The sequence below is a fragment of the Syngnathus floridae genome, chromosome 1 (assembly GCF_059516105.1).
Source record: "Syngnathus floridae isolate MCC-2025c chromosome 1, RoL_Sflo_1.0, whole genome shotgun sequence".
Lineage (NCBI taxonomy): Eukaryota > Metazoa > Chordata > Actinopteri > Syngnathiformes > Syngnathidae > Syngnathus > Syngnathus floridae.
Genome location: NC_142413.1, coordinates 11,959,817 through 11,980,617, shown reverse-complemented (window position 1 = coordinate 11,980,617; position 20,801 = coordinate 11,959,817). Strand labels below are relative to the sequence as shown.

General features: G+C 40.9%; 2 protein-coding genes across 4 annotated transcripts; one reads left to right on the top strand and one right to left on the bottom strand.

Annotated features, from left to right (window-relative positions):
- Positions 1 to 291: 291 nt before the first annotated feature.
- On the bottom strand, positions 292 to 19,888 carry hmmr (hyaluronan-mediated motility receptor (RHAMM)). Of its 2 annotated transcripts, XM_088385762.1 has the most exons (21): positions 19,727 to 19,888; positions 19,143 to 19,241; positions 18,990 to 19,072; positions 18,823 to 18,894; positions 17,224 to 17,412; positions 16,999 to 17,085; positions 16,778 to 16,889; positions 16,643 to 16,708; positions 15,635 to 15,708; positions 15,510 to 15,565; positions 15,057 to 15,424; positions 14,837 to 14,985; positions 14,501 to 14,706; positions 13,494 to 13,589; positions 13,269 to 13,415; positions 12,484 to 13,182; positions 12,334 to 12,406; positions 11,370 to 11,546; positions 10,706 to 10,862; positions 10,520 to 10,571; positions 292 to 310 (listed from the first exon to the last, which is right to left on the bottom strand). In XM_088385762.1, exons 1-20 carry the CDS (start codon positions 19,770 to 19,772, stop codon positions 10,543 to 10,545), a joined length of 2,985 nt encoding a protein of 994 aa, XP_088241888.1. In that variant the 5' UTR covers positions 19,773 to 19,888; the 3' UTR covers positions 292 to 310; positions 10,520 to 10,542. The 2 variants fall into 2 exon arrangements, with proteins under 2 accessions (XP_088241888.1, XP_088241878.1); XM_088385752.1 differs by lacking the exon at positions 292 to 310 and having other exon boundaries at positions 10,209 to 10,571; positions 19,727 to 19,887.
- LOC148404121 (insulin-like) lies at positions 6,592 to 10,027 on the top strand. Of its 2 annotated transcripts, none has more exons than XM_088385774.1 (3): positions 6,592 to 6,807; positions 8,584 to 8,784; positions 9,777 to 10,027. In XM_088385774.1, exons 2-3 carry the CDS (start codon positions 8,595 to 8,597, stop codon positions 9,920 to 9,922), a joined length of 336 nt encoding a protein of 111 aa, XP_088241900.1. In that variant the 5' UTR covers positions 6,592 to 6,807; positions 8,584 to 8,594; the 3' UTR covers positions 9,923 to 10,027. The 2 variants fall into 2 exon arrangements, with proteins under 2 accessions (XP_088241900.1, XP_088241908.1); XM_088385782.1 differs by lacking the exon at positions 6,592 to 6,807 and adding an exon at positions 7,216 to 7,239.
- Positions 19,889 to 20,801: the final 913 nt, after the last annotated feature.

The window sequence follows — 20,801 nt, the reverse complement described above, 5'->3', positions numbered from 1 at the left end:
TTGGGTTCGTCCTCCCAACTGACTATCGCTGCAAGACAGTACACCCTTTATTGATCACCTGTCAATCTCATTGAAATAACACCAGGTGAAGTCAAAGGGAAGGTCTGATAGAGGGCTCAAAACAAAAGCTCAACCTGCTTCTTTTTGTTGTGATGCAGCAGTCCTATTTTCAGGCCTTATAAAATTCAACTCACCTCTGTCATTCAGCCATGTCCCTGCTTCCTCTGGGGAGCTGGTCACATTTTTAGCATGGATTCATTTTCTCAGCTGTCAAAGTGTGCTCTCTCCAAGCTCTGCTCTGCGACCTAACCTGTCAAATTCATATCGGTACACACATCACCCAGTTAGTGTGTACAATTTCTTTGGAAAATATGATTTTATCAAGTTCCATGCTGCTCATTACTGATAGTTGTGCGCGGGTGTGTATGGGTGGGGGCTGTTTTTGTGCATGTGCTCTGCAAGGGTCCTATTCGAGGTTGTGTGTACAAAGTGGGTCATGGCAGAGGTGAGTGCTGCATTAGTGACTGTCACTGGCAGGAGAGGAGAGCACAAAGCCTTGGCAGCCTTCTCCCGCTCATTCACAATCACACGCGGACACACACAGGTGCTTTGTGAAACTTTGTGACACTGTCATGGATAGAAAGCAGCAGGCCATGACTCACACAAAGGGCAATGTCTGGAACAGACAGACGCAGCCAAGCTGTCTTTTGCTTCTACGCCCACACATGCATGGGACAACGTTTGCATAAGACGGGACATTTGACCCGCCAGAATTCCAAACTCTTTGCCCTTGCCTTCTTCAATTTTGCCCAGTTTTTGATGAAGTTGTTTTAATGACATTGATTGAGGTTGAATCTTTATGAAGCCAATCCAGCTCCTAGAGCTGATATCTCTAATTACTTCTTACTTCCTCTTATGGTTCAATCATTCCAATAAAAATGTAGTGATCCAAGCTGTTTCTGTTGCGTGCCACGTCAGTCAATGATTCTTTTTTTTCTCCTGTTCAAAGGCTTTTCACTTTCCTTCCTCAGAGTGTCATGGATAATTACGGCAAAAATAAAGAAGGACTGTAAAAGCTGATTAAAAAATCTCACAAAGCTGAACTCCTCACTCCCTTTTAATGCACAAGAAGAGAAGACAAGTTACACAACTTCCACCTCAGGGACCCACCCGACTTTCTTCCCAACTTTGCCTCTGCCTCGTGTCTGGGTCATCTGAGGGAGAAAACGCAGCTTTTTGATGTGCATGTTTGAAGCCGCCGCTATGACTGGGGCAAGGAGGATGAGGCTGTTGTTCACAGTTGGCGATGCACTGCTGCTCTCCCCCAGGGAAGCCGCTTCAAAGAGTGCCAGAGTTTGACCTTTCCTGGCTCCACATTTAACACCTTAAAGTGCAGTGCCATAGTGCCAGATAGCTTTTTTTTCCTCCAAGCTTTTACTTATGGGCAAAGGGGAGAATTCTACTGATGGTCATCAACACAGTTTCATGCGATGGTGATTATAATAATGTGCTTGTCATCATGTGGAATGTGCTTTGCTTTATTTGTCCAAGTTAATCAGATCTGGTCTCTGCAAGTTCTGTAGAGATTGCATCCATCCATTGTTTTGACCATAGGTGTCAAACTCAAGGCCTGGGGCCCAGATACAGCCTGCCACATCTTTTTATATGGCCCGCGTAGCCAAATTGTGCATTGAGTACAAATTGTCTTCACTTTAAAAAATAGAGATATTGCTAACAATTTTTATTGGCATTCACCTTTTTAAAATATTTGAACAATTTTTACTAGTCTCTGATTTCAAAACTAGTTATTCATCAATTTGTTGTATAGCTCATACTGTGTGTAGTATAAGGCGTTGACAGTTATAATAAAATCATGAATCGGGGAGTCAGGCTTACTGGGACTGAGCCAGTGCCAAGTGACGGTGATTTTGGTGATGGGGGGGGGCGTAGTCGAGTGGCTGGTGCCGCCCGCGCGTGACAGCCGTCATCGGGCAGTAGGCAGGGGAAATTTGCCAGCCAATCGCAGGGCACACAGAGACAAACAACCATCCACACTCACACCTACAGGCAATTTGGAGTGGTCATTAGGCCTACAAAGCACATTTTGGGGATGTGGGAGGATACCAGAGAAAATCCACACAGGCACAGGGAGAACACACAAATGGAGATGGAATCGAACCCACACCCTCTGTCTGAACTGTAAGGTGGCTGTGCTAATCAGTGCCCTATCGTGCCAACTGCAGTAGAGGTAATACAACTCAATAAAATTTATTTTTCCTGTGCTGAAGATACTTTGCCCCTGGTGACTAATTTAGAAACCATCCCCAATAGCTTCCGTATTGGTAAGCTCTGGCACCCTCTAATTGGCTGCTGAACTGCCACTAGTTTAAATACAGAAATAAACCAACCACTGATCTAAACTTTTCAAATAGCCAGATATTAAACATGACAAAGGGTAAGCGTGTCAATTGCATTTCAATTTATGGGAAGAAAGCATTAGGGAAAACTGAAGTGCTGTTATTGTTTGATTCAACGAAAATATAGAAAATGTTAGAAATAAAATCATTATTCGCTAATGACTAATGAAAGTCTGGTTCCTTCCCCCAGACATGTATTGCCATTGGTTCTGATGCAGTGCTGGCTTCATATATTACTTGCTAAACATCAAATCTGACTTCTGTCTTCACAGACCAGGCTTTTGAAAAATCTCATCCTGTATAGTGGAGGGAGTGGCAGCAGAGAAACCACGCTGCTTAAGAAAGAAAGAAAATCTCCTTTTCCATCTCAGTGCCTGCAGCGCATGCTTTCTGCCTCCCTTTGCCTGTATTAAATGTAAACAAACATATCTGTGATATAAACTTATCCAGCTGTTCTCTATTTGTTAAATGGCAGCACAGAAGAAAAATAAAACACATGGAATACAGTATAGTCACTGAAAAACAAGTGCAGTAAGTGTCCTCATAGCATGAAAATACGATATCCAATTTTTTTCCTAGTGCTCTTGGATTATCATGAGCAGCAGCAGCAGCAGCTTCCCCTGACTCAGCCTCCCCTCACTTGATAGAGGCATTCCATCTTTAAATGGAGACAATTTATTACATATCAATCAATCAAATTTAATTTGTACTGCTTGTCATACATAAAATGAATCTCAAAGTGTATTACAGTGATCCCTCGTTTATCGCAGGAGATGCGTTCCAGAACCACCTGGATAATAAACAAAGATCCGCAGAGTCGAAACAGTGTACCGTAATTTCCGGACTATAAGTCGCGGTTTTTTTCATAGTTTGGGTGGGGGGGCGACTTATACTCAGGAGCGACTTATATATGTTTTTTTTTCACAAATTTTTACTTGATCATTAAGACATCACTTACAAGTATAGTTGACCATTTCCCATGTTATTTTTAGTATAGTTGATCACTTAACATGCTTTTATATCTTTATCTTGAACATATTCAAAACATAAAAAATAGAGAAAACATCAAATAAAGCAATTAACACTTTAAAGCACCATATCCAAGTTGACAAAGGACGAGGAATTTGATCGTTGGATTTAATGGAATTAAAGTGCACGGATGGTTTGATAATATTATTGGCTTGTATTATAGTTATTTGAAATATAGTTTATCTATCGTTATATGAGCCTGTGGAATACTTTGAAGTGCAAGCGCCCTCAGCCCATTGTTGACAAAAAACGATTGATGGATTTAATGAATTGGAGTGACACCGATGGTTTTATAAACATGTTATTCATGTAATAGTTATCCTTAATCACTCTATATGTTACGTCAGGCCCGTTCTCAGTTCTTTGTTTGAGTTTGTCACGTTAGCATACCTATCGTTTAGCCTGTTGTTGCTATTTAATGAATTGGAGTGACACTGATGGTTTTATAAACATGTTATTCATGTAATAGTTGTCCTTAATCACTCTATATGTTACGTCAGGCCCGTTCTCAGCTCTTTGTTTGTGTTTGTCACGTTAGCATACCTATCGTTTAGCCTGTTGTTGCTATCGTTTAGCCTGTTGTTGCTCGTTCATGACTGTTTTTGGTGTGGGATTTTGTCGAATAAATTGCCCCCAAAATGCGACTTATACTCCGGAGCGACTTATATATGTTTTTTTTCACTTTTTGGGGCATTTTATGGGTGGTGCGACTTATACTCCGGAGCGACTTATAGTCCGGAAAATACGGTATGTATTAATTGGGAATTTAAACACCTATGTATTAAAATATCCAACACAGTGTTTCTTGTTGGCTGCTAGAAGGCAAGGGTATATTGTAAGTCAATTAAAAGTATGGTTAGGCTGTCCTGACTCTTTCTGCACAACGGTACATTTTTTCTTCGTGCGCTGCCATGTCTTGTCTCCACTCTCGTCCTACTGGTCGGCTGACACACCCTCCGAGCTAGACTTCGTCGCGGGTCGCCATGACGGAAATGCGTGTCTGGCTGGTTGTCTTCCTTGACAAACGCATGCCTTCCACCTGATTCCCATTTGCCTGATCTGCTGTGTAACGAGAAGCCTCCATGACACGCTGACCAGCTTGTCAGACGCCTCGTGCACCCGCTATGCTGGCGTTCTTTTCCTCTTTTCGCATTGTTGCACATGGTTGTTCTGCCTCTTCGTGACAGGCTGGATGCCGCACTTCACACGCTTGTCCGCAGTACATTGCTCGGAGGCACACCCCGCGCTATCAGCGTGTATTTAAAGGTCATTCTCCCGTCACTTATAAACCCGTGAAGTAGCGCATTCGCGAAAGGCGAAGCGCAGATAGGCAAGGGATCACTGTATGAATATGTAAAATAATACTGGGTACAGATCAATGTCTACTCACGCAGCAGTCTACATCACTATCAGATTTCCCATGATAGTTGTCCTGGAAGCCCTTCTATTTGTGTTCCATTCCCTTTGACAGAATAAAACTTGTTGGTGAGTTGGTATCACCTTCGGTTGGTGATTGAGCAATGTCAAACTTGGTTCATGGTAAATTACAGCCGACAGCTGTAATCAAATAATGTATTTTCCGCACCATAAGGCGCTTCTGGTTAAAAGGTGCAGACTCAGTTGCGGGGTCTATTTTGTATTTAATCCACACATAGGGCGCACCACATTATAGGGCGCACGCATGCCATGACTTACGGTAAACAAAAACAAAAAAAAAACGTCACGGAAGCAAGACAGTGAGCTCGGTTGTACTTTGTTGTACTGTACTCTACTGTGCCCACATTATTGTTGATCGATATTCATACGCAAATCCAGTTGGGCAAGTTCGCCATTAAACATACCGGCCACTCCTGTTTCGGAACCCGGCTCAACTACCGACCGTATCTAAATAAATCCCTAATGATCACTTTGGTCTCTCTGAGTTGGTTCTGCATGTGGGTCAAAACAATTGCCCGCGCCATGACACAAACTTAACTGGCTTGTGCTTTAGCGGGAGGATTAATGTTAATTATTTTTTTATTCTATGTTTGCCGGGACAGTCGAGCCAATGCTTATCATGCAAATGTATTCCCTGAAGATGAAGCAAAAGACCATTTAGAAATTGCCCATCATAGTCTAAAATAATCATTTATGAGATGTGGCTTTGTTGTGAAGATAACATGATCATTTATAACTCTTTAAAATTATTAAAATTACAGGAGGGCGGTATACCAAAGTAACTTGAGGTGCTATGTTCCAAGGGTTGTGAACACTGACGAAGATGATGTAAAGGCGATTCAGGGGTTATGCAGTAATTATTCTATTGCAAAAAATAATATAATTTCAAGATAATATAATACATCAGATGATATAATAATCGATAATATATAAAGATAAAATGATAATATTATAATCAGGAGCTGATGCATGTAACTGCAAAAGGAGAGTTTGGAATCTGTGATTTATTTGTCTTGCTTGGAATGACACATTTGCTTGTACAAAGTCCTTGTGTGGCTTTGACATTGACATACTTTATAATTAATAATGGATTTAAAATGGACTCTAATTGCCCTTTATGCAAGGTGGTTATCTTTGCTTTACTACAGTGAATACAGGTCACTTCATTTATTCCTGTTGGGTGTTTTCAAATGTAAAGAGAGAAATTTGAGTTCACAGCGAGTCAAATATTAAAAGGATGAAGAAGCAATAAAACATGTTTCTTTTTATTAGGTTGTGAAACTAGTCTCGACAAACTGTGATAAACATGACATTAAAATGTCACATTTGTCATTACGTGAACAATTGCAGACATGATATTGATGCTGTTGTATTGATAATGTGAGAGTAACTGTATTGGAATACAATTAAAGTAACCCTCCCAGCCAACGTATGCATCTAAATATGAATGTATATATCGAACATATTTGTGCCAAAGGGGATGCTGCTTACATACCAGAAACTAACTTTTTTTTCTTATGCACAACTACACTTTATCTTTACCACTCGCGCCAGCCAGGAAATCCTTTAATCTATTCCCCAACGTGATCAGAACGTGACATATGGTGTTTATCTGTCACCGAGTGAACTCTGCCATCGAGGCTTTCTCACTGTTCAACTTCATCTGAACTCTGCTGTATGGCCATACTGAGTAAATGACTTAGTGGCACTCAAGAGCAGATAAGCATACCCACAGGTCATGATGTTAATAAGAGGAGCAGAGTGTCAAGCCAACTTGACAAATGACAGGTGCTACTACTTTGCTCTATGTCTTGGAAATGTTGCCAAGTGGAGATGTTCTCTTTACCTGAATAACCCAATAGGTCTGCTCCCATTTTCATCTGCAACTACCAGCTGCTCCACTGCACTGAGGCCTCAAACAAAGGTAAGCGTGTTTCTTTGTATTCCCTCAAGATCTCAACTTCGAAAATGTACATGTATAATAATCAGGATGAAAGTAATAAGCAGCACAGGCAGATCTATTATTCAGCCAGTCCACCCTGCCAAGAGCCTGGCATCCTGCCAGCAGGGATGGATGAGCGTTGGGCCAGATAGAGCTCATTGCCAATGTCGTAACGCCTGGCGCTGGTGCATTGTTAAAGATTACTGTTAAAATGATTCATTTTCAAGCCAGTAATCTGCAGTACATTATAAGACCTCCACAAAGGCTCTGTGTAGTTTCCAAATGACTGCACAATATGTTTTCACCTTGAAACAGAAGCTGAACTTCAAACCTGGAGTATTAATCACAAATGTGTTTTAATTAATGACACTAATAACAATTCTGCACCAACAGGAAGATCAGCCAAGCACTAAGGTAGGGGTTGACCTTGAGGATACACTGACGGAATCGTCAATTATTACACGGACACGGGTTTTTTCCTTTATTTATTATGGGTTCACTATATTCACTCTGATGAGAGCCGTTAATCCTGAACTGGTTGACCTGCCTGAAAGGTTCATACTGGGATGGTTAGAATGCTAAGCATGTTGGACATACTCAGTGACCAGCAACATTTCCAGAGCCGGAGAGGAGGTACAAGCTGGTTGGACCAGAAGTCCTGTGTGGAAATTTTGCTCTATTTCTTTTAATTAACAAACCTTGTTAGAAGCCTGGCAGCAGCATTGTGGCCCTACATTTCTGGTTAACAGAGCAACCCAGCAATCCAGTCAGTTTAGAGACATCCGAGCCGACTTTTTGTTTTTACTTCCTTTTACTTTTACTACTTGAGAGCGCTGCATGGCGGGAGTACACACAGGCATAAATTCATTCTATCTACATAATATTAACGCAGCATTTTACCGAGGCACTCACAGTAGTGGAAGTATTAGCATGGACACACGAATGAACTAGCATAGAACCCTCAAGGCTGAAGCCAGAGGGCACTCATCTTTTTTTGCACTTGCCACTGATTCAGTCTTCTGTCTTTTGAAAATACAAGTTGAAACTGTGCTTCTCTAAGAACCAACTTCACTCATGTATTGTGCTCTCTAGAAGTAAGGTTCGGATATTGCAGTGAATTTGTCAGAACAGGCTTCGCTTTCTTCTCATTGTTGATGGTCCTGACATCATCATCATCCCTGACAACATTGCTGCTTGCAGCTTGATATGATTTCAGTGCATTTATTTTAGTTGTACTTCCAAATTCCTGTGCTTTAATTTACTCAATGTTTTTTTCACATTGAAAGTCATCACGGGCAGCTATAGTCTACTGGCAAATTAATGATGTCTATTTTTATTTGGCTATTACTCTTTAAACTGACACAAACTCCCAAAACAAAAGTGAAATTTAAAACTCGCACTCTCAGCAGTGAACTCTGTGTATCATTGGCATGAAGACAAGGTCTAATAGCATACATGTGCTGACCTAACCAAAGCAAATACGAATTGTCGTTTTTGCGGCACTCACCCTGTGCACTGCAACACACAGCTGCCCTGCTGTAGCACACAAACAATGAATGTGTGAGTCGGTGTGCTGCACTGTGTTAGGTACAGTGTGAAAAGGACAAACTAGGTTTATTTTCATTTCCTCGTGATGTTTTATTTTTCTAAAATGTGTATCCATTGTAATGTGTAAGTGAACAGTCAAGTGGAAATGCTGGGTTATCTAATAGACTATAAATATACAAAATGCATCATAAGTAGTGCTTTTTTCATCAGGTCACCATTCTATGGCCAAGGCATCATGGATTTTGTGCATCCTGTTTCTGCTGGTACTCTCTGTTCCACTGGCTGGCCCTGTACCAACCCAGCACCTCTGTGGCTCCCACCTTGTGGATGCTCTTTATTTCATATGTGGAGAGAGGGGCTTTTTCCACAATCCAAAACGACTTCACAAGAGGGAACTGGAACACTTGCTCAGTAAGGCCATGCAAAATCATCAGTGGAAACGTTCTTCATCTTTTGTGGAGGTGTTGACAAAAAGTGTGGATTGTTTACTTTGATATGTGGTGGTTAGGAGAGAATCCTTAGAGGGTTTGCATCTTCAGTCTACCACTCATCCATGACAAATGTACACCACATTCAATTATATCATTTGTTTACCAAGCAAGCATATAACATTTTATTTTGAATGTTAAACAAATCTTTCATGTGCCATGACTAATATTGTGTTTGTGGAATATGAGTTTAGCGTCAAAATGCACCCGTTTTCATCTATGTCTGGGGAGGGTCATTTGGTCCCCTGCGGTCCACTGAAAATGACATCACATTGCCCATGGCAACTGTGATGTCATTTAACAAGTCAATGGAGAAAACATCTTTTAGCCAAAACCACAAGTTGCATGAGACAATAATAACCAAACCAATTTAACTCATTATGCATATTTTTTTCAATCTAAATATAGACATTCCTATTTATACTTAACTTTTCTTATTCAGAGTGACTCAGCTGAGTGGTAGGACTGCACCATAGCACTCTCTATTGACCAGCCGTCGCTGCTTACACAGCAATAATCAGCAGTGGTGCCTTTTTTACTGATACTTGAACTTCATCATTTACGAACCACTTTAAAAGAATGCATCCCCCATCAGCATTCGTGTGCAAAGCACGCCTACACCATCTCAATTCAACAGAGTCAACCAAACATCCTAATTAACTTATTCACAAAACAAACAGTTAGCACCTCAAACAATACTGTGATGTTTTCAAGTTTAGATGTGACAGCTTTGATAGACTTTATTGCCGCACTACCATATCCCCCAAATCACTCCCTCAAAGAGATCTGATTACTTAACCAAGCTATTAAGGCTTCATCAAAGTGTGATGAGTCCAAATGTATGAAGAAGTTGCGTTTCACACAGGCACAGCAGACATACTTGACTCACTTACGGCAACTTTCTTCATCTCTAAGGGTTCCTGTCTAAAAAGGCCAGAAAAGAGCAGCAGCTGTGGAGGAAATTATCTGGAGGCGATGATTCCAAGGTGAAGAGAGGCATCGTGGAGCAATGCTGTCATAAGCCATGCAGCATTTACCACCTGGAAGGCTACTGCAACTGACCCGCTGACTTCTCATACAGATAGAACCCCTTGTGAAAAAAAGGTCCTGACGTCCATGTTAGGTGATGTACTGGCTGTGTTTGAACGACAGGAAATAAAGCTTCATGACCCATAACCCGAGGCTCCTCTTTGCCAAGATGTGACTTGTTAGGATATTACACCATGTTCCAGAAACGTGGGTTTCCATCACCATTTCAAAATATGACTGCATTACTACAGTGCTCTCTGCTGGCCAACCACAGACATGGCCAAAACCTTTTAAACACGTTGAATGAGGCTCATTCCGAAGTGTTGAAAGGTGACTTTATTTACAAGAGAAATTGTTGCACCCCAATACCCTAGACTAAACTATCTCACCTACATGAAAAAAAATATATTAAAGCTCATCAGACTTTTGATTGTTAGCAAAAGAACCATTTGTTAATCATTCTAAATACACATCTTGAGCATTTCTTTGAGAAATACAAGTCCTCTACCCCGATCCCTGTGTAGTAAAGATTATACAACTGTAATGCTATTGAAACAGTGGAGAAGCATACCTAAAAAAAGATTTTTAAACCTCAACACACACACACACACAAACACACACACACAAACCTCAAAATTATCGCCGGTGTCATCTAGTTGAATCTCTTTGCTGTGTGATTTTCTGCGAGAAACATTCAGATAAAAAAAAAAAAAATCCGTCATCAATCATATTTTAGTTTTAATTCAGAATTATACATTATTTTATGGTTAATAATTGTAGTAAAAGTAGTACAAGACAAGACATAGGCTGCTCACCTTCTTTCAGAGGTGTTGCAGTCTCAGTGTACTTGTTCTCCTTATTATGTTGGAACGCTTCACTTGGATCAAACCTGCTCCGAGCCGGGAGTTTTGATTTGTGGTGATTTGGATTACTCTTCTGACGGCTCAACTGGGAGCGGAGCTTCAGCACCTCCTACAAAGAGACCCCCACAGCAATTGAGAGAAAAGGCAAGAGCAAGGTAAAATTTCAGATGGGTTTTTGTCTTTCAAATCATGCATGAAGACCAACTACGGTCAAATTCCACTGTCTTGAAAGGTACTTTGTGGCACACTCGGTATTTCCTCATAGGGAGGGTAAAGCGAGACAAATATTGGCACTTGTGTGATAGAAATGTATTAAAGGTTCTGCTTTGTTTTTGAGGAACACTTGGGCATGGCACGCAACAGTATTAATGTTGGTCATGATGGTGGGACTTTGAGAGCTTCTTTTAGGTGAGACTTGATGTAAAACATGAGAACTGGGAAAGGTGGATCTCTGAATATTCGATACTAGTACATCGATTTTGACACCATTGCAACATTGAGTGTATTCATAATATCCTGCAATAGTTTCATCAATTGTGCAGTAGTGCACCCTGACGAGAAAAAAAGCCAACCGCAGTCTAAGTGTTGTTGGAATTCAGCTTCCCAGTTGTATTACCTGTTTCAGGTTAAAATTCTCATCCTTTAGCTGCATCACATGTTTAATCTTCTGCTTCTGATTCTGGTGACCCAGCAGACGAGCGTAAGCATCTGCAAGCTTGTTTATTTCTTCCTGGTTTGCTCCATTTTCGTTGATAAGTGCATCTCGTTCAGCAGCAAAGTAATTCAACTGCTCCTGGAGGTGCCACAAAATGAGAATATTTAATGAAATCAAGTGTCTAATTTTTTGGAGAGTGTATTAGCATCATTTGATCAATTAATTTTGCTCCATTTTCACATTACAACTATAATAAAATCTGTCTTAAGTGCCACAGCCCCTATCCCGCCAGTAACAGTTTACAGTGATCCCTCACTGCTTCGTGCTTCACCTTTCATGAAGGCACTAGTTTGTGGGTTTATGAGTGACGGGACAACGGCATTTAAATACACGCTGATAGCGCGGGGCATGCCTGAGCAACGTGCGTCACTGCCGACAAGCGCGGGAAGCGCCGCAGCCAGCCTGTCACACACAAGGCAGGACAACCATGTGCAACACGAACTATTTAGGGAACGCGAAAAGAGGAAAAGGGAGGCTAGATGCCAACAGAGCAGGTGCGCGAAGTGACTGCCGAAGCAGTCAGCGTGCTCGCATCGTGGAGGCATCCCGTTACACAGCGGATCAGGCAAACGGGAATCAGGTGGCAGGCGTGCCTGTGTGTGTCAAAGCAGATGAAACGGCGTGGATTGACTGACGGCGAACGGTGTCTATATACTAATCAGTTTGCTTGCATGGAGGATGACAAAGTTTGAAGAATGACATGGTGAAATTTAAATGGTTTGGACAATTTTAAATAAATGGTATATCAACAATTAATTGATTATCAGTTATCATTATTGTTTAATTCAGTTAGTTGTTGACAAATCGATTAATTGTTGCACCTGTAATATTTAGTGTTTGATTATACTGTTTGGAAGAGACTGACCTCGAAGGGTTTAACCTTAGCAAACAGCTCCTCATACTGTGATCTCCAGTGTTCTGTCTCAGAACTTGTAGAACTTTGAAAGAGAAGAAAAGGATATTTGCAAGGTGTAAATAAATGTATTCATCCCTTAAAGAAAAAAAAAAAGTTCACCTCTCTGCTTCAATTATTTGTTTTTGGAGTTTCTGTTGCTGCTCGTCCATCTCCCACTGCAGTGTGACCTTCTCCTGAGTCAGCATCTGGACTTGGTGCTGCAGAGCATGCCACTCTTGTTGTTGGTCTTCCATTTTACACTGCAAAACCTCCACCTTCTCCTCGGTGAGGGCCGTTTGCGCCTGAAGGTTCACACACTCGAGCTGAATTTCATTCAAGCAAGCTTGAAGCCGCCTCTTCTCTGTATCTGCCTCCATTAATGACTGCTCTGAGAGTTCAACTTGAGAGAAAAGTCGACTTTTTTCTTCATCTAGTCTATTGAGCTCAGTCTGTAGCCTGAGAACCTCTGACCTAAACTGTTGGTGGTCTTTAATTTCAGCCTCCAGTGTCGTCCTTTTTGCCTCAAGCTCCGTTTGGTATTTAGCTTTTTCCTCTTTTTCCTGTAGCAATTGTTCCATTACGTTCACCTTTTCCCTGCTAACTTCCTCAAGCTGTTTCTTAGCCATTTGTTCTTGATAGTGAAGCTCAGCAAGATGCTGTCCTTTCTGCTCTTCAACTTGCCTCAATGCTTTTTCCTTGCTTTCTGCCTCTTGCTGAAGCTCCTGCTCTAACTGAGAAATTCTCACAGCATGGCTGGCATCCAAGGCCTGCATCTCCTGAACTTTTTGAGCGAGACGAGCTTGCACCTCCTGCAAATCTCTAAATTAAGATAAGAGAGTGAAATTAATTAAAAAAAAAAAGGAAAGGCTCAAATTATTTTTAACAGATGCAATTAAGAGGCAAACCCTGAATTCTTCTGTCTTAGTTGGTGCTCCTCATCTTTTTGTTGAATCACTTTGTCCATCTCCTCTTTCATCTGTTTGGTCACTCTTTCCATCTTCTCCCCCAATTGTTGATAGTTTTCCTCTGCGCTCCTCAGGACATCTTTGGTGCTTCAGCATACAACATAACCGTTAGCTCTTTGAACATTGCAATAGAATGTTCATATCAAGACAGATTTGACAACTCACCATTCCAGCTCTATAGACATCTCTCCCATTCTCTTCAATGTGCTTGAGTGGGCCTCTTGTAGTTTCGAATGTTCCTCTTTCAACAATGTCAGGTCACTGCTCAGAGGATAGACTATGATTATTTAAGTGTTGAAACTGCTCGTTTTCTCAGCTCTAATGAAACTAAACAAGTTACATGCTAATGAATAGGTCGCCTTTATGTTTTCATAACTAAGAATAGGTATTTTAACTTAGCTATACTAATAATTCCATCAATGATGAAAACACTCATTCTGTTCTGGATCATTTTGCTTTGCACGTGTGCACAGCTATACAGTGTCAAGAATATTTCCTGATCATTTGTCTTCATTAAGGAAATTGGGAGATAGAAAGGATGGGCCAGGCTGTGGGACACTAATGTTGTTATTTATCCTGCGTAACAGATGTGCTGCTCAGCTTGAAGCAGGAGTGTCGGCGGCGGTGAATGTCAAATATGCTGAATTTCAAGAATTTAAACCCACGTTGAGTTGAAAATTTTAGTTTACTGACGTTAGACATTATAACTGACAAGCAGGTAATTTTGCCGTTTTAAGCCAAATATTCCATCCATCCATTTTCTGTAATGCTTTATCTCCACAAGGGTCGCTGGCGTGCTGGAGCTTATCCCAGCAGTCATCGGGGACACCCTGAACTGGTTGCCAGCGAATCACACGGCACACATAGACAACCATTCACACTCAATCACACCTAAGGACAATTTAGAGTGCTCAATTCACCTAGCATGCATGTTTTTGGAATGTGGGTGAAAACCTGAGTACCCTGAGGAAACCCAGGCAGGCACAAGGAGAAAATGCAAAGTCCACGCAGGAAGGCCGACGCTGGAATCAAACCCTGCATTTCTGCTTATCAGTGTAGAAATGTAGCCAATCGGAACAGGAAGAGAATAGTCTAATACTAGTATAATTGACAATAGTACAAGTTAAGCTGTATGTTCTCTGACTGTGCATTCAGATTTGATGTTAACTCACCGCTCAAAGTGTTCCCTCAGTTGTTTCTCAATCGCATTCATTTCCTCCTGGCTCTGTTCCCTTGCTTCACCTCGTCTTTGTGCCTGTTCCTCCATGAGAGCCAGCTCTCCCAGCACCTCCTCCAACTCCTCATTCAGCTTATTTCGGCACTCCTCTGACTCCTGCCTCTCTTGCTCAAGCAGTACAGTCAGACAGTCTACCAGAGCCTGAGGACGGGAAACGAAAAAAAAAAAAAAAAAAATGACCTTGATGAAATGCTTTCATTACATCAGTATGACAGGGAAGATCTTTTAAAAAGGGAAAGGAAATTCCTTGCAAGTAAATAAAGTGAATGACCCTTTCTTTTGCCAGTTCCTCGGTGAGAGAAGCATGCTCGTGCTGGAGCTGAATCTTTTTCTCTTCCTCATCTCGGTTAGTGTCCTTCAGCAGTTGGAGCTCTGTGGTCAACTCCTCCAGTCTCCTGAAGCCCTCTTCTTGAAATGTGTCTAAAACAAAAACAACAACCTTTTTGTTGAATTTGTTACAGTTTTTTACTGATATCCGTGGGTGAGCATACTTTTTTCCTGTGCCAAAAGCAAACACTTCTTTTCAAGATGTGCCACATCTTCACTCATCTTCCTCTCTGTTCTCTGGAGCACCTCCCGCAGCAATATCAGTTCAGCCTCCTGCTGACCAACTGTGGCTTGAGAGTCCTGAACGTCTTGGTTGAGGAGCTTCAATTGCGTCTCCAAGTCACTCAGTGACTTTTGGGACTCCTTAAGCTCTAACGTTTGGCTCATCAACATCCTCTCCACTTCTGATAAAGCCTCCTGAGAGGCCTGCATCTCAAGCTCACATTTCAGCAGATCCTCCTCTTTTTGCTTCAGAGCAACTTCTGTGCTTTCAAGCTTTGCTCTGCACTGCTCAAGCTCCTGCTCAAGGTGTCTGCAGAACATGCAACCATTATTTGCGATCTTTTCTTTGACCGAAATTTGACACCCTTTTAGGGAACTCTTCTACATTTACTTACTTCAGCTCGGAGTTACAGCCCTGCTGTGTTGTCTCTTTAAGCTTTAATTGGAGATCCTACGAAAAGGAACCTTTTAAATAATGCCCAAGCCGGATCCGTGAACGACTTTTCTGTTTCATACCCACCTGAATCTGATCATTTGATGCATCCAGATATCCTTGCACAACCTTGATTTCCTCTTGGAGTTCCCTAATCTCAGCTAGGACAATACCATATTGCAAGGAAGGGGAAAAGAAGAAGTTGGTCAATCAAATGTGATCCATTATAACAGCTTGATTAAAAATGCATTTACACTATAGTAACACTCAGTTTTGAAAGATTTCATTTAACAATCTAATGTACAAACAACCTGAGTCCTATGGCTATTTTAAGCTGCTATTATGAAGGCAGTGGTTCCTGGTTGTTAAGCCACCTACTTTGTGGGCTGAATGCGAACCGTTTGGGTACATGACTCAGGCCATTTGAAGGCCCAATGGGATAAAGCACTGCAATTGATTTATCTCTGATCATATTCAGCGAGCCTTTCATCTTGCATCAAGTAAGAGGCCAGAGATTTAATATTCATTTTCTCAACAACAGACTTGATTATGAGAAATTAGTTCCTGAAGTGTTGTTCCCGAATGTCCGGTAGTTTAGGTATTTCCTATTCTCTACCACATTTTGGGCACATTGCAGACAGTCTTATGTTGGTTCAATGCTTCCGAAAACCGCAATGTCCTTTAAGGACTTGTAATATCAGATTCAGTTTATTTCTACTCAAACTTAAAATGCGATTGCAAAGCCGAATCAAAGGCCAGATTTCCTTCTATAGGCAAACGACATGGCGTATCACTCAATAGCGAGTGGTGGATGAAAGGGACAGCCTTGTCAATGACTTGACATCATTTGTTCCTAACATTGTGCTGAGCATTAAACAGAAAACAGGGGGATTATTTTGGCACCTACAAGACTAGACGCAAAAATGGGAACACCAGATATGTATCAAATTTTACAATATTGCTCCCTTTCCCCATTAATACCTCAATGTGGGCTCTTCGGAGGTACACTTTAAAGTATCTTATGAAGTGTCTGACAAATCTAAATGGGCTTCAAAAAAAATTCTTGCCTGTAGCCTATATTAGGGATTAACTGACCATGTAACCTGCCATTCTGTTGTGCAAACTCCTCATTTTGGGTTTTCAACACTTCATGGAGGTCCTCTGTGAAAGACAAACCAAATATTAACATAAAGGAGGAGAACAAGGTAATCTGCTGCTTATCTTCCTTACCCAAGTCATTATTCCTCTCTGTTAAAGCTTTGACAGTGTCCTTGCTAGCTCTGAGATCGGTTTCTGACACCTTGAGTTGACCATCGGAGCTGAGCTGTAGAACACTTAGCTCCTGCACTCAGAAAAAGTCGATATACATCTGAACATTTGATCTAACAATTTGTTGTTTTATTGCAATATGACTGGTAATGTAAACTGTTGTAATGAGGGGAGTGGGTAACCTTATTTTTGCTGTCCAATCTGTTCCTGGCTTCCATCAACTCCATTGTAAGTGAATTGATCCGCTTTTTCGTTGTGTCAGCTGAAACCTGGGAGGAAACATATTCACTGTCAAAGCGGCGCAAACGAGCTCTAAAACATAACCTATTATGTACTGTTGGTGTGACAGTTTAATTTAAAAATATTTTCATTACATATTAAACAGAAGACTTTTAGGCAGAACAAACCTTGTTTTTTAAAAAGTCATTGACTTTCTTTAGTTCCGCTTTCTGTCTTTCAAGGGTGGTGATGTTAGCGGTGAGACCGGTCTTTTCCCTGATTGCCGCCAACAGTTTGGCTTCCACCTTTTTTAAATCCTCCTCAAGGGAGAACAACCTTCGATCTTGCTCTCCTCTCTGCTGGACCAGTGAGCGGATCTGCAAGGATATCAATATTACTACAACTGCAAAAATAAATCTCAGCTCCTGAGAGTTGCAGAATAGTTTTCTTTTTCTATTATTTTAATTGCAGTGACTGAATTCTGGTAGCTGCCACCCTATTGAATTTACTTCCAGGGCAATTTGTCTGAATTTCCATATTTTTAGCCTTTTGTCAAGAACATGATTGAGGGACTCACTTATTGCAGTATTATCTGAATTTTCATATTTTCAAAAGTCTGTCAAGAAGATATTACCAGGACATTGTGTGTGTATGTAAGTAAAATTAATACAAATAAATTAATATTATTGCTTTGAAGAATAAGTCAACCACAACATTTTTAAGACATCAACTTGGGAGTGGCATTCAAAAAATCCACAATGCACATACAACAGCTACCAGACTCCATACATTTTAGTGTCACTCAGCATTGTCATGTGATACGGGGGCGGTCGTAAGTGTGTCTTTTTTGATAAATGAGAATGTCAATAAGCATTGACTCACCCGGTGCAGTGTCGTCAGCACACAGTGTGTAAATGAGCATGATTGGACATAATATTATGGCTATAAAGTGTGAATTTTTTAAACTTTTGCGAGTGTTGTGACTGCTGTATTGGCTCGTTGAGATTTGAGATATGATTTTTTTTACAGATTCATTAAAAAAATATATTAACTTATTTTTGTCACTTCCACACAAATATATGAAATAAAGAAATGACAATTGACCGTTACAATATTTTGCCATTTAGTATTTGGGTAATTTTTAAACGGATAGAAATTTAGGGGACAAACATGCAAAAAAAAAATAGGTGAGTAAACGCTTAAACCTTTAGGAAATTACTAAACTAAAGTAAAAATAAATCAATTCATAAATGAGTTTAGAAATGCCTCTGGTATTGCACTTGTTGCTGCAAATTGGTGGTAGGTTATTGTGCAGGTGAAACAACTTTAAACCCTTCACAATGCAACGTAAACAGAAGCTGGACAAATGAAGCACGCGTTTTCAGGCACACACGAGAAAGAGAAAATGAGAAAAAAATTAGAGAGACATGTCACTGAAGTGTCCATACGGAGGCCACATCGCATCACTTCCACAGTCAGTGTTGGTCAACAAACGATGCAAGGACAACATTCTGCACCACTCAGACCATTCTGTTTCATGAGATACCAAAAGAATAATCGGCCAGATTTGGCTGGGCCCGACGCAAGATTCCACCTTTTGGCTAAGGTTGGACTTGGTAGCTTCTACTGCCAATGAATAAGCAGTTACATCAACTTTAAAGCCACCAGCTTTTAATATGTGTAATAATCAATGTTGTGACCATAACGTAAATTATGGACAATCCGTAACAGTTGGCAGCTCTGTGATATTGCATTGCAGAAATATATTTATCAATTTTGAAATGCACCTCTTTCTCCAATAATCGACGCTGTTTCATTTCCAAGGAATGTTCTCTCTTTTTTGTACTTGACGCCCCAACCTGTAAGACATATTCAAAATGCCAAACAAGTTAGATGGACTCAAATCAATCCATTCTATATAATTTATTATATTCTAAACGCAACTGTAATTTACCATTCCATCAACAGATACTGTTCTTCTGACTGGAGACATCAGTAGAATTCTCGAGGGTGACGATGGAGGCACTGAACACCCAGCTGAAGAAAACAACCATGTTACAGGAATGTTGTTGCAGTTATGTGCCTGTCAGAGTAACTTGTTACTAACCCGCCTTAGCATGTTTGAAGCGATCTGATTTTTCAAAGGATGCAGGTCCCTTCGGTTCTTCCGTTCTGATGTCATAGATTCCTGGCGCTGGGGCGCAACCTTGGGTAAAAGTATATTTTCATAGTCCACAGCATTTTTGCGGTAATAATACAGCTGTACATATAGTGTAATTGTGCTTTTTGTATACAAGTCATTCCAAATCTGGAGGACATTTTCCACACCCACCACCCTAAAAGAAATTTTAAATAACTTACAAAATACAGAAAGATGCACTTGTATAAACTATAGTCGTTGTGAGATAACATGCAGCTGGCTGCAGTAAAATTGTAAAAAAAATAAACACGCGCGCGCACACACACACACTAAAGGTTCGGTACGTGACATATTTTTCCAAATATGTCAAAATTATGTCGTATCGCGGATATATAAATGTTGCAAGTCGCTTTCAGCACTTAAGCGGTTAGACGACTCCGTCCGTTGTTACGGCTCTACAATCCTGCGTGCATTATGTTGCTGCAAGTCCACATCGTAAAGAAATATACTAGCTTTGGCCGATTGCAAACACGCTGCTTGATTTTACTTACCAACAGCTTCGTTGAACCTTTTCAAAGGAGCTCTCGGGAAAGACATTACGAATCTAAAGATTTGGATTGTGTTTCACGAGTCGTGGTCCAAATGTTTAGCGCAGCTCACAATGCCTGCAGTAAACGTTTCACCGCTGAAATTTCAAATTTACGTCATGTACGCATTTCCGGGTGTTGGACCAATGAATGTTAAGTGTCTCAGGACGTACGCAAGCTATGGCGTCAGACATTCAAATGAATGTTCTCCAAAGTTCTTTACCTCGTGCAGAACGATGACGTCAACCACAAAAGTAACACTGGCCATCTACACCTCCACACAGTTAAAGTTGTGCAGTATAATATAATATAATATAATATAATATAATATAATATAATATAATATAATATAATATAATATAATATAATATAATATAATATAATATAATATAATATAATATAATATAATATAATATAATATAATATAATATAATCCATCCGTCAATTTTCTATACCGCTTGTCCCCACGGGGTCGCGGGCGTGCTGGAGCCTATCCCAGCAGTCATCAGGCAGGGAACATCCTGAACCGGTTGCCAGCCAATCAGAGGGCACACAGAGATGAACAATCATCCGCACTCACACCTAGGGGCAATTTGGAGTGCTCAATCGGCCTACAAAGCATATTTTGGGGATGTGGGAGGAAACCAGAGTGCCTGGAGAAAAACTACGTGGGCACAGGGAGAACATGCAAACTCCACACAAGGAGGGTCGGAGGTGAAATCAAACCGGCACCCTCCTAAAACATGCATGGTAGGCTGATTGAGCACTCCAAATTGCCCGTAGGTGTGAGCGCGACTACGGATGGTGTTTCGTCTTTGTGTCCCCTGTGATTGGCTGGCAACCAGTTCAGGGTGTCCCTGCTAACCCTGATGGACTGCTGGGATGTTCTCCAGCACGCCCGTGATCCCCGTGGGGACAAGCGGTATAGAAAATTGACGGTTGGATTATATTATATTATATTATACTGCATAACTTTAACTGTGTGGTGGTGTAGATGGCCAGTGTTACTTTTGTGGTTGACGTCATCGTTCTGTGATAC

Coding starts and splice junctions, on each gene's coding strand:
- hmmr (XM_088385762.1), bottom strand. CDS start 19,772: ATGTCTTTCCCGAGAGCTCCTTTGAAAAGGTTCAACGAAGCTGTTG. Junction 17,413..18,822: donor GTCGATTATTGGAGAAAGAG/GTGCATTTCAAA, acceptor ATATCCTTGCAG/ATCCGCTCACTGGTCCAGCA. Junction 13,183..13,268: donor CTAAGACAGAAGAATTCAGG/GTTTGCCTCTTA, acceptor ATCTTAATTTAG/AGATTTGCAGGAGGTGCAAG.
- LOC148404121 (XM_088385774.1), top strand. CDS start 8,595: ATGGCCAAGGCATCATGGATTTTGTGCATCCTGTTTCTGCTGGTACTC. Junction 8,785..9,776: donor GGAACTGGAACACTTGCTCA/GTAAGGCCATGC, acceptor TTCATCTCTAAG/GGTTCCTGTCTAAAAAGGCC.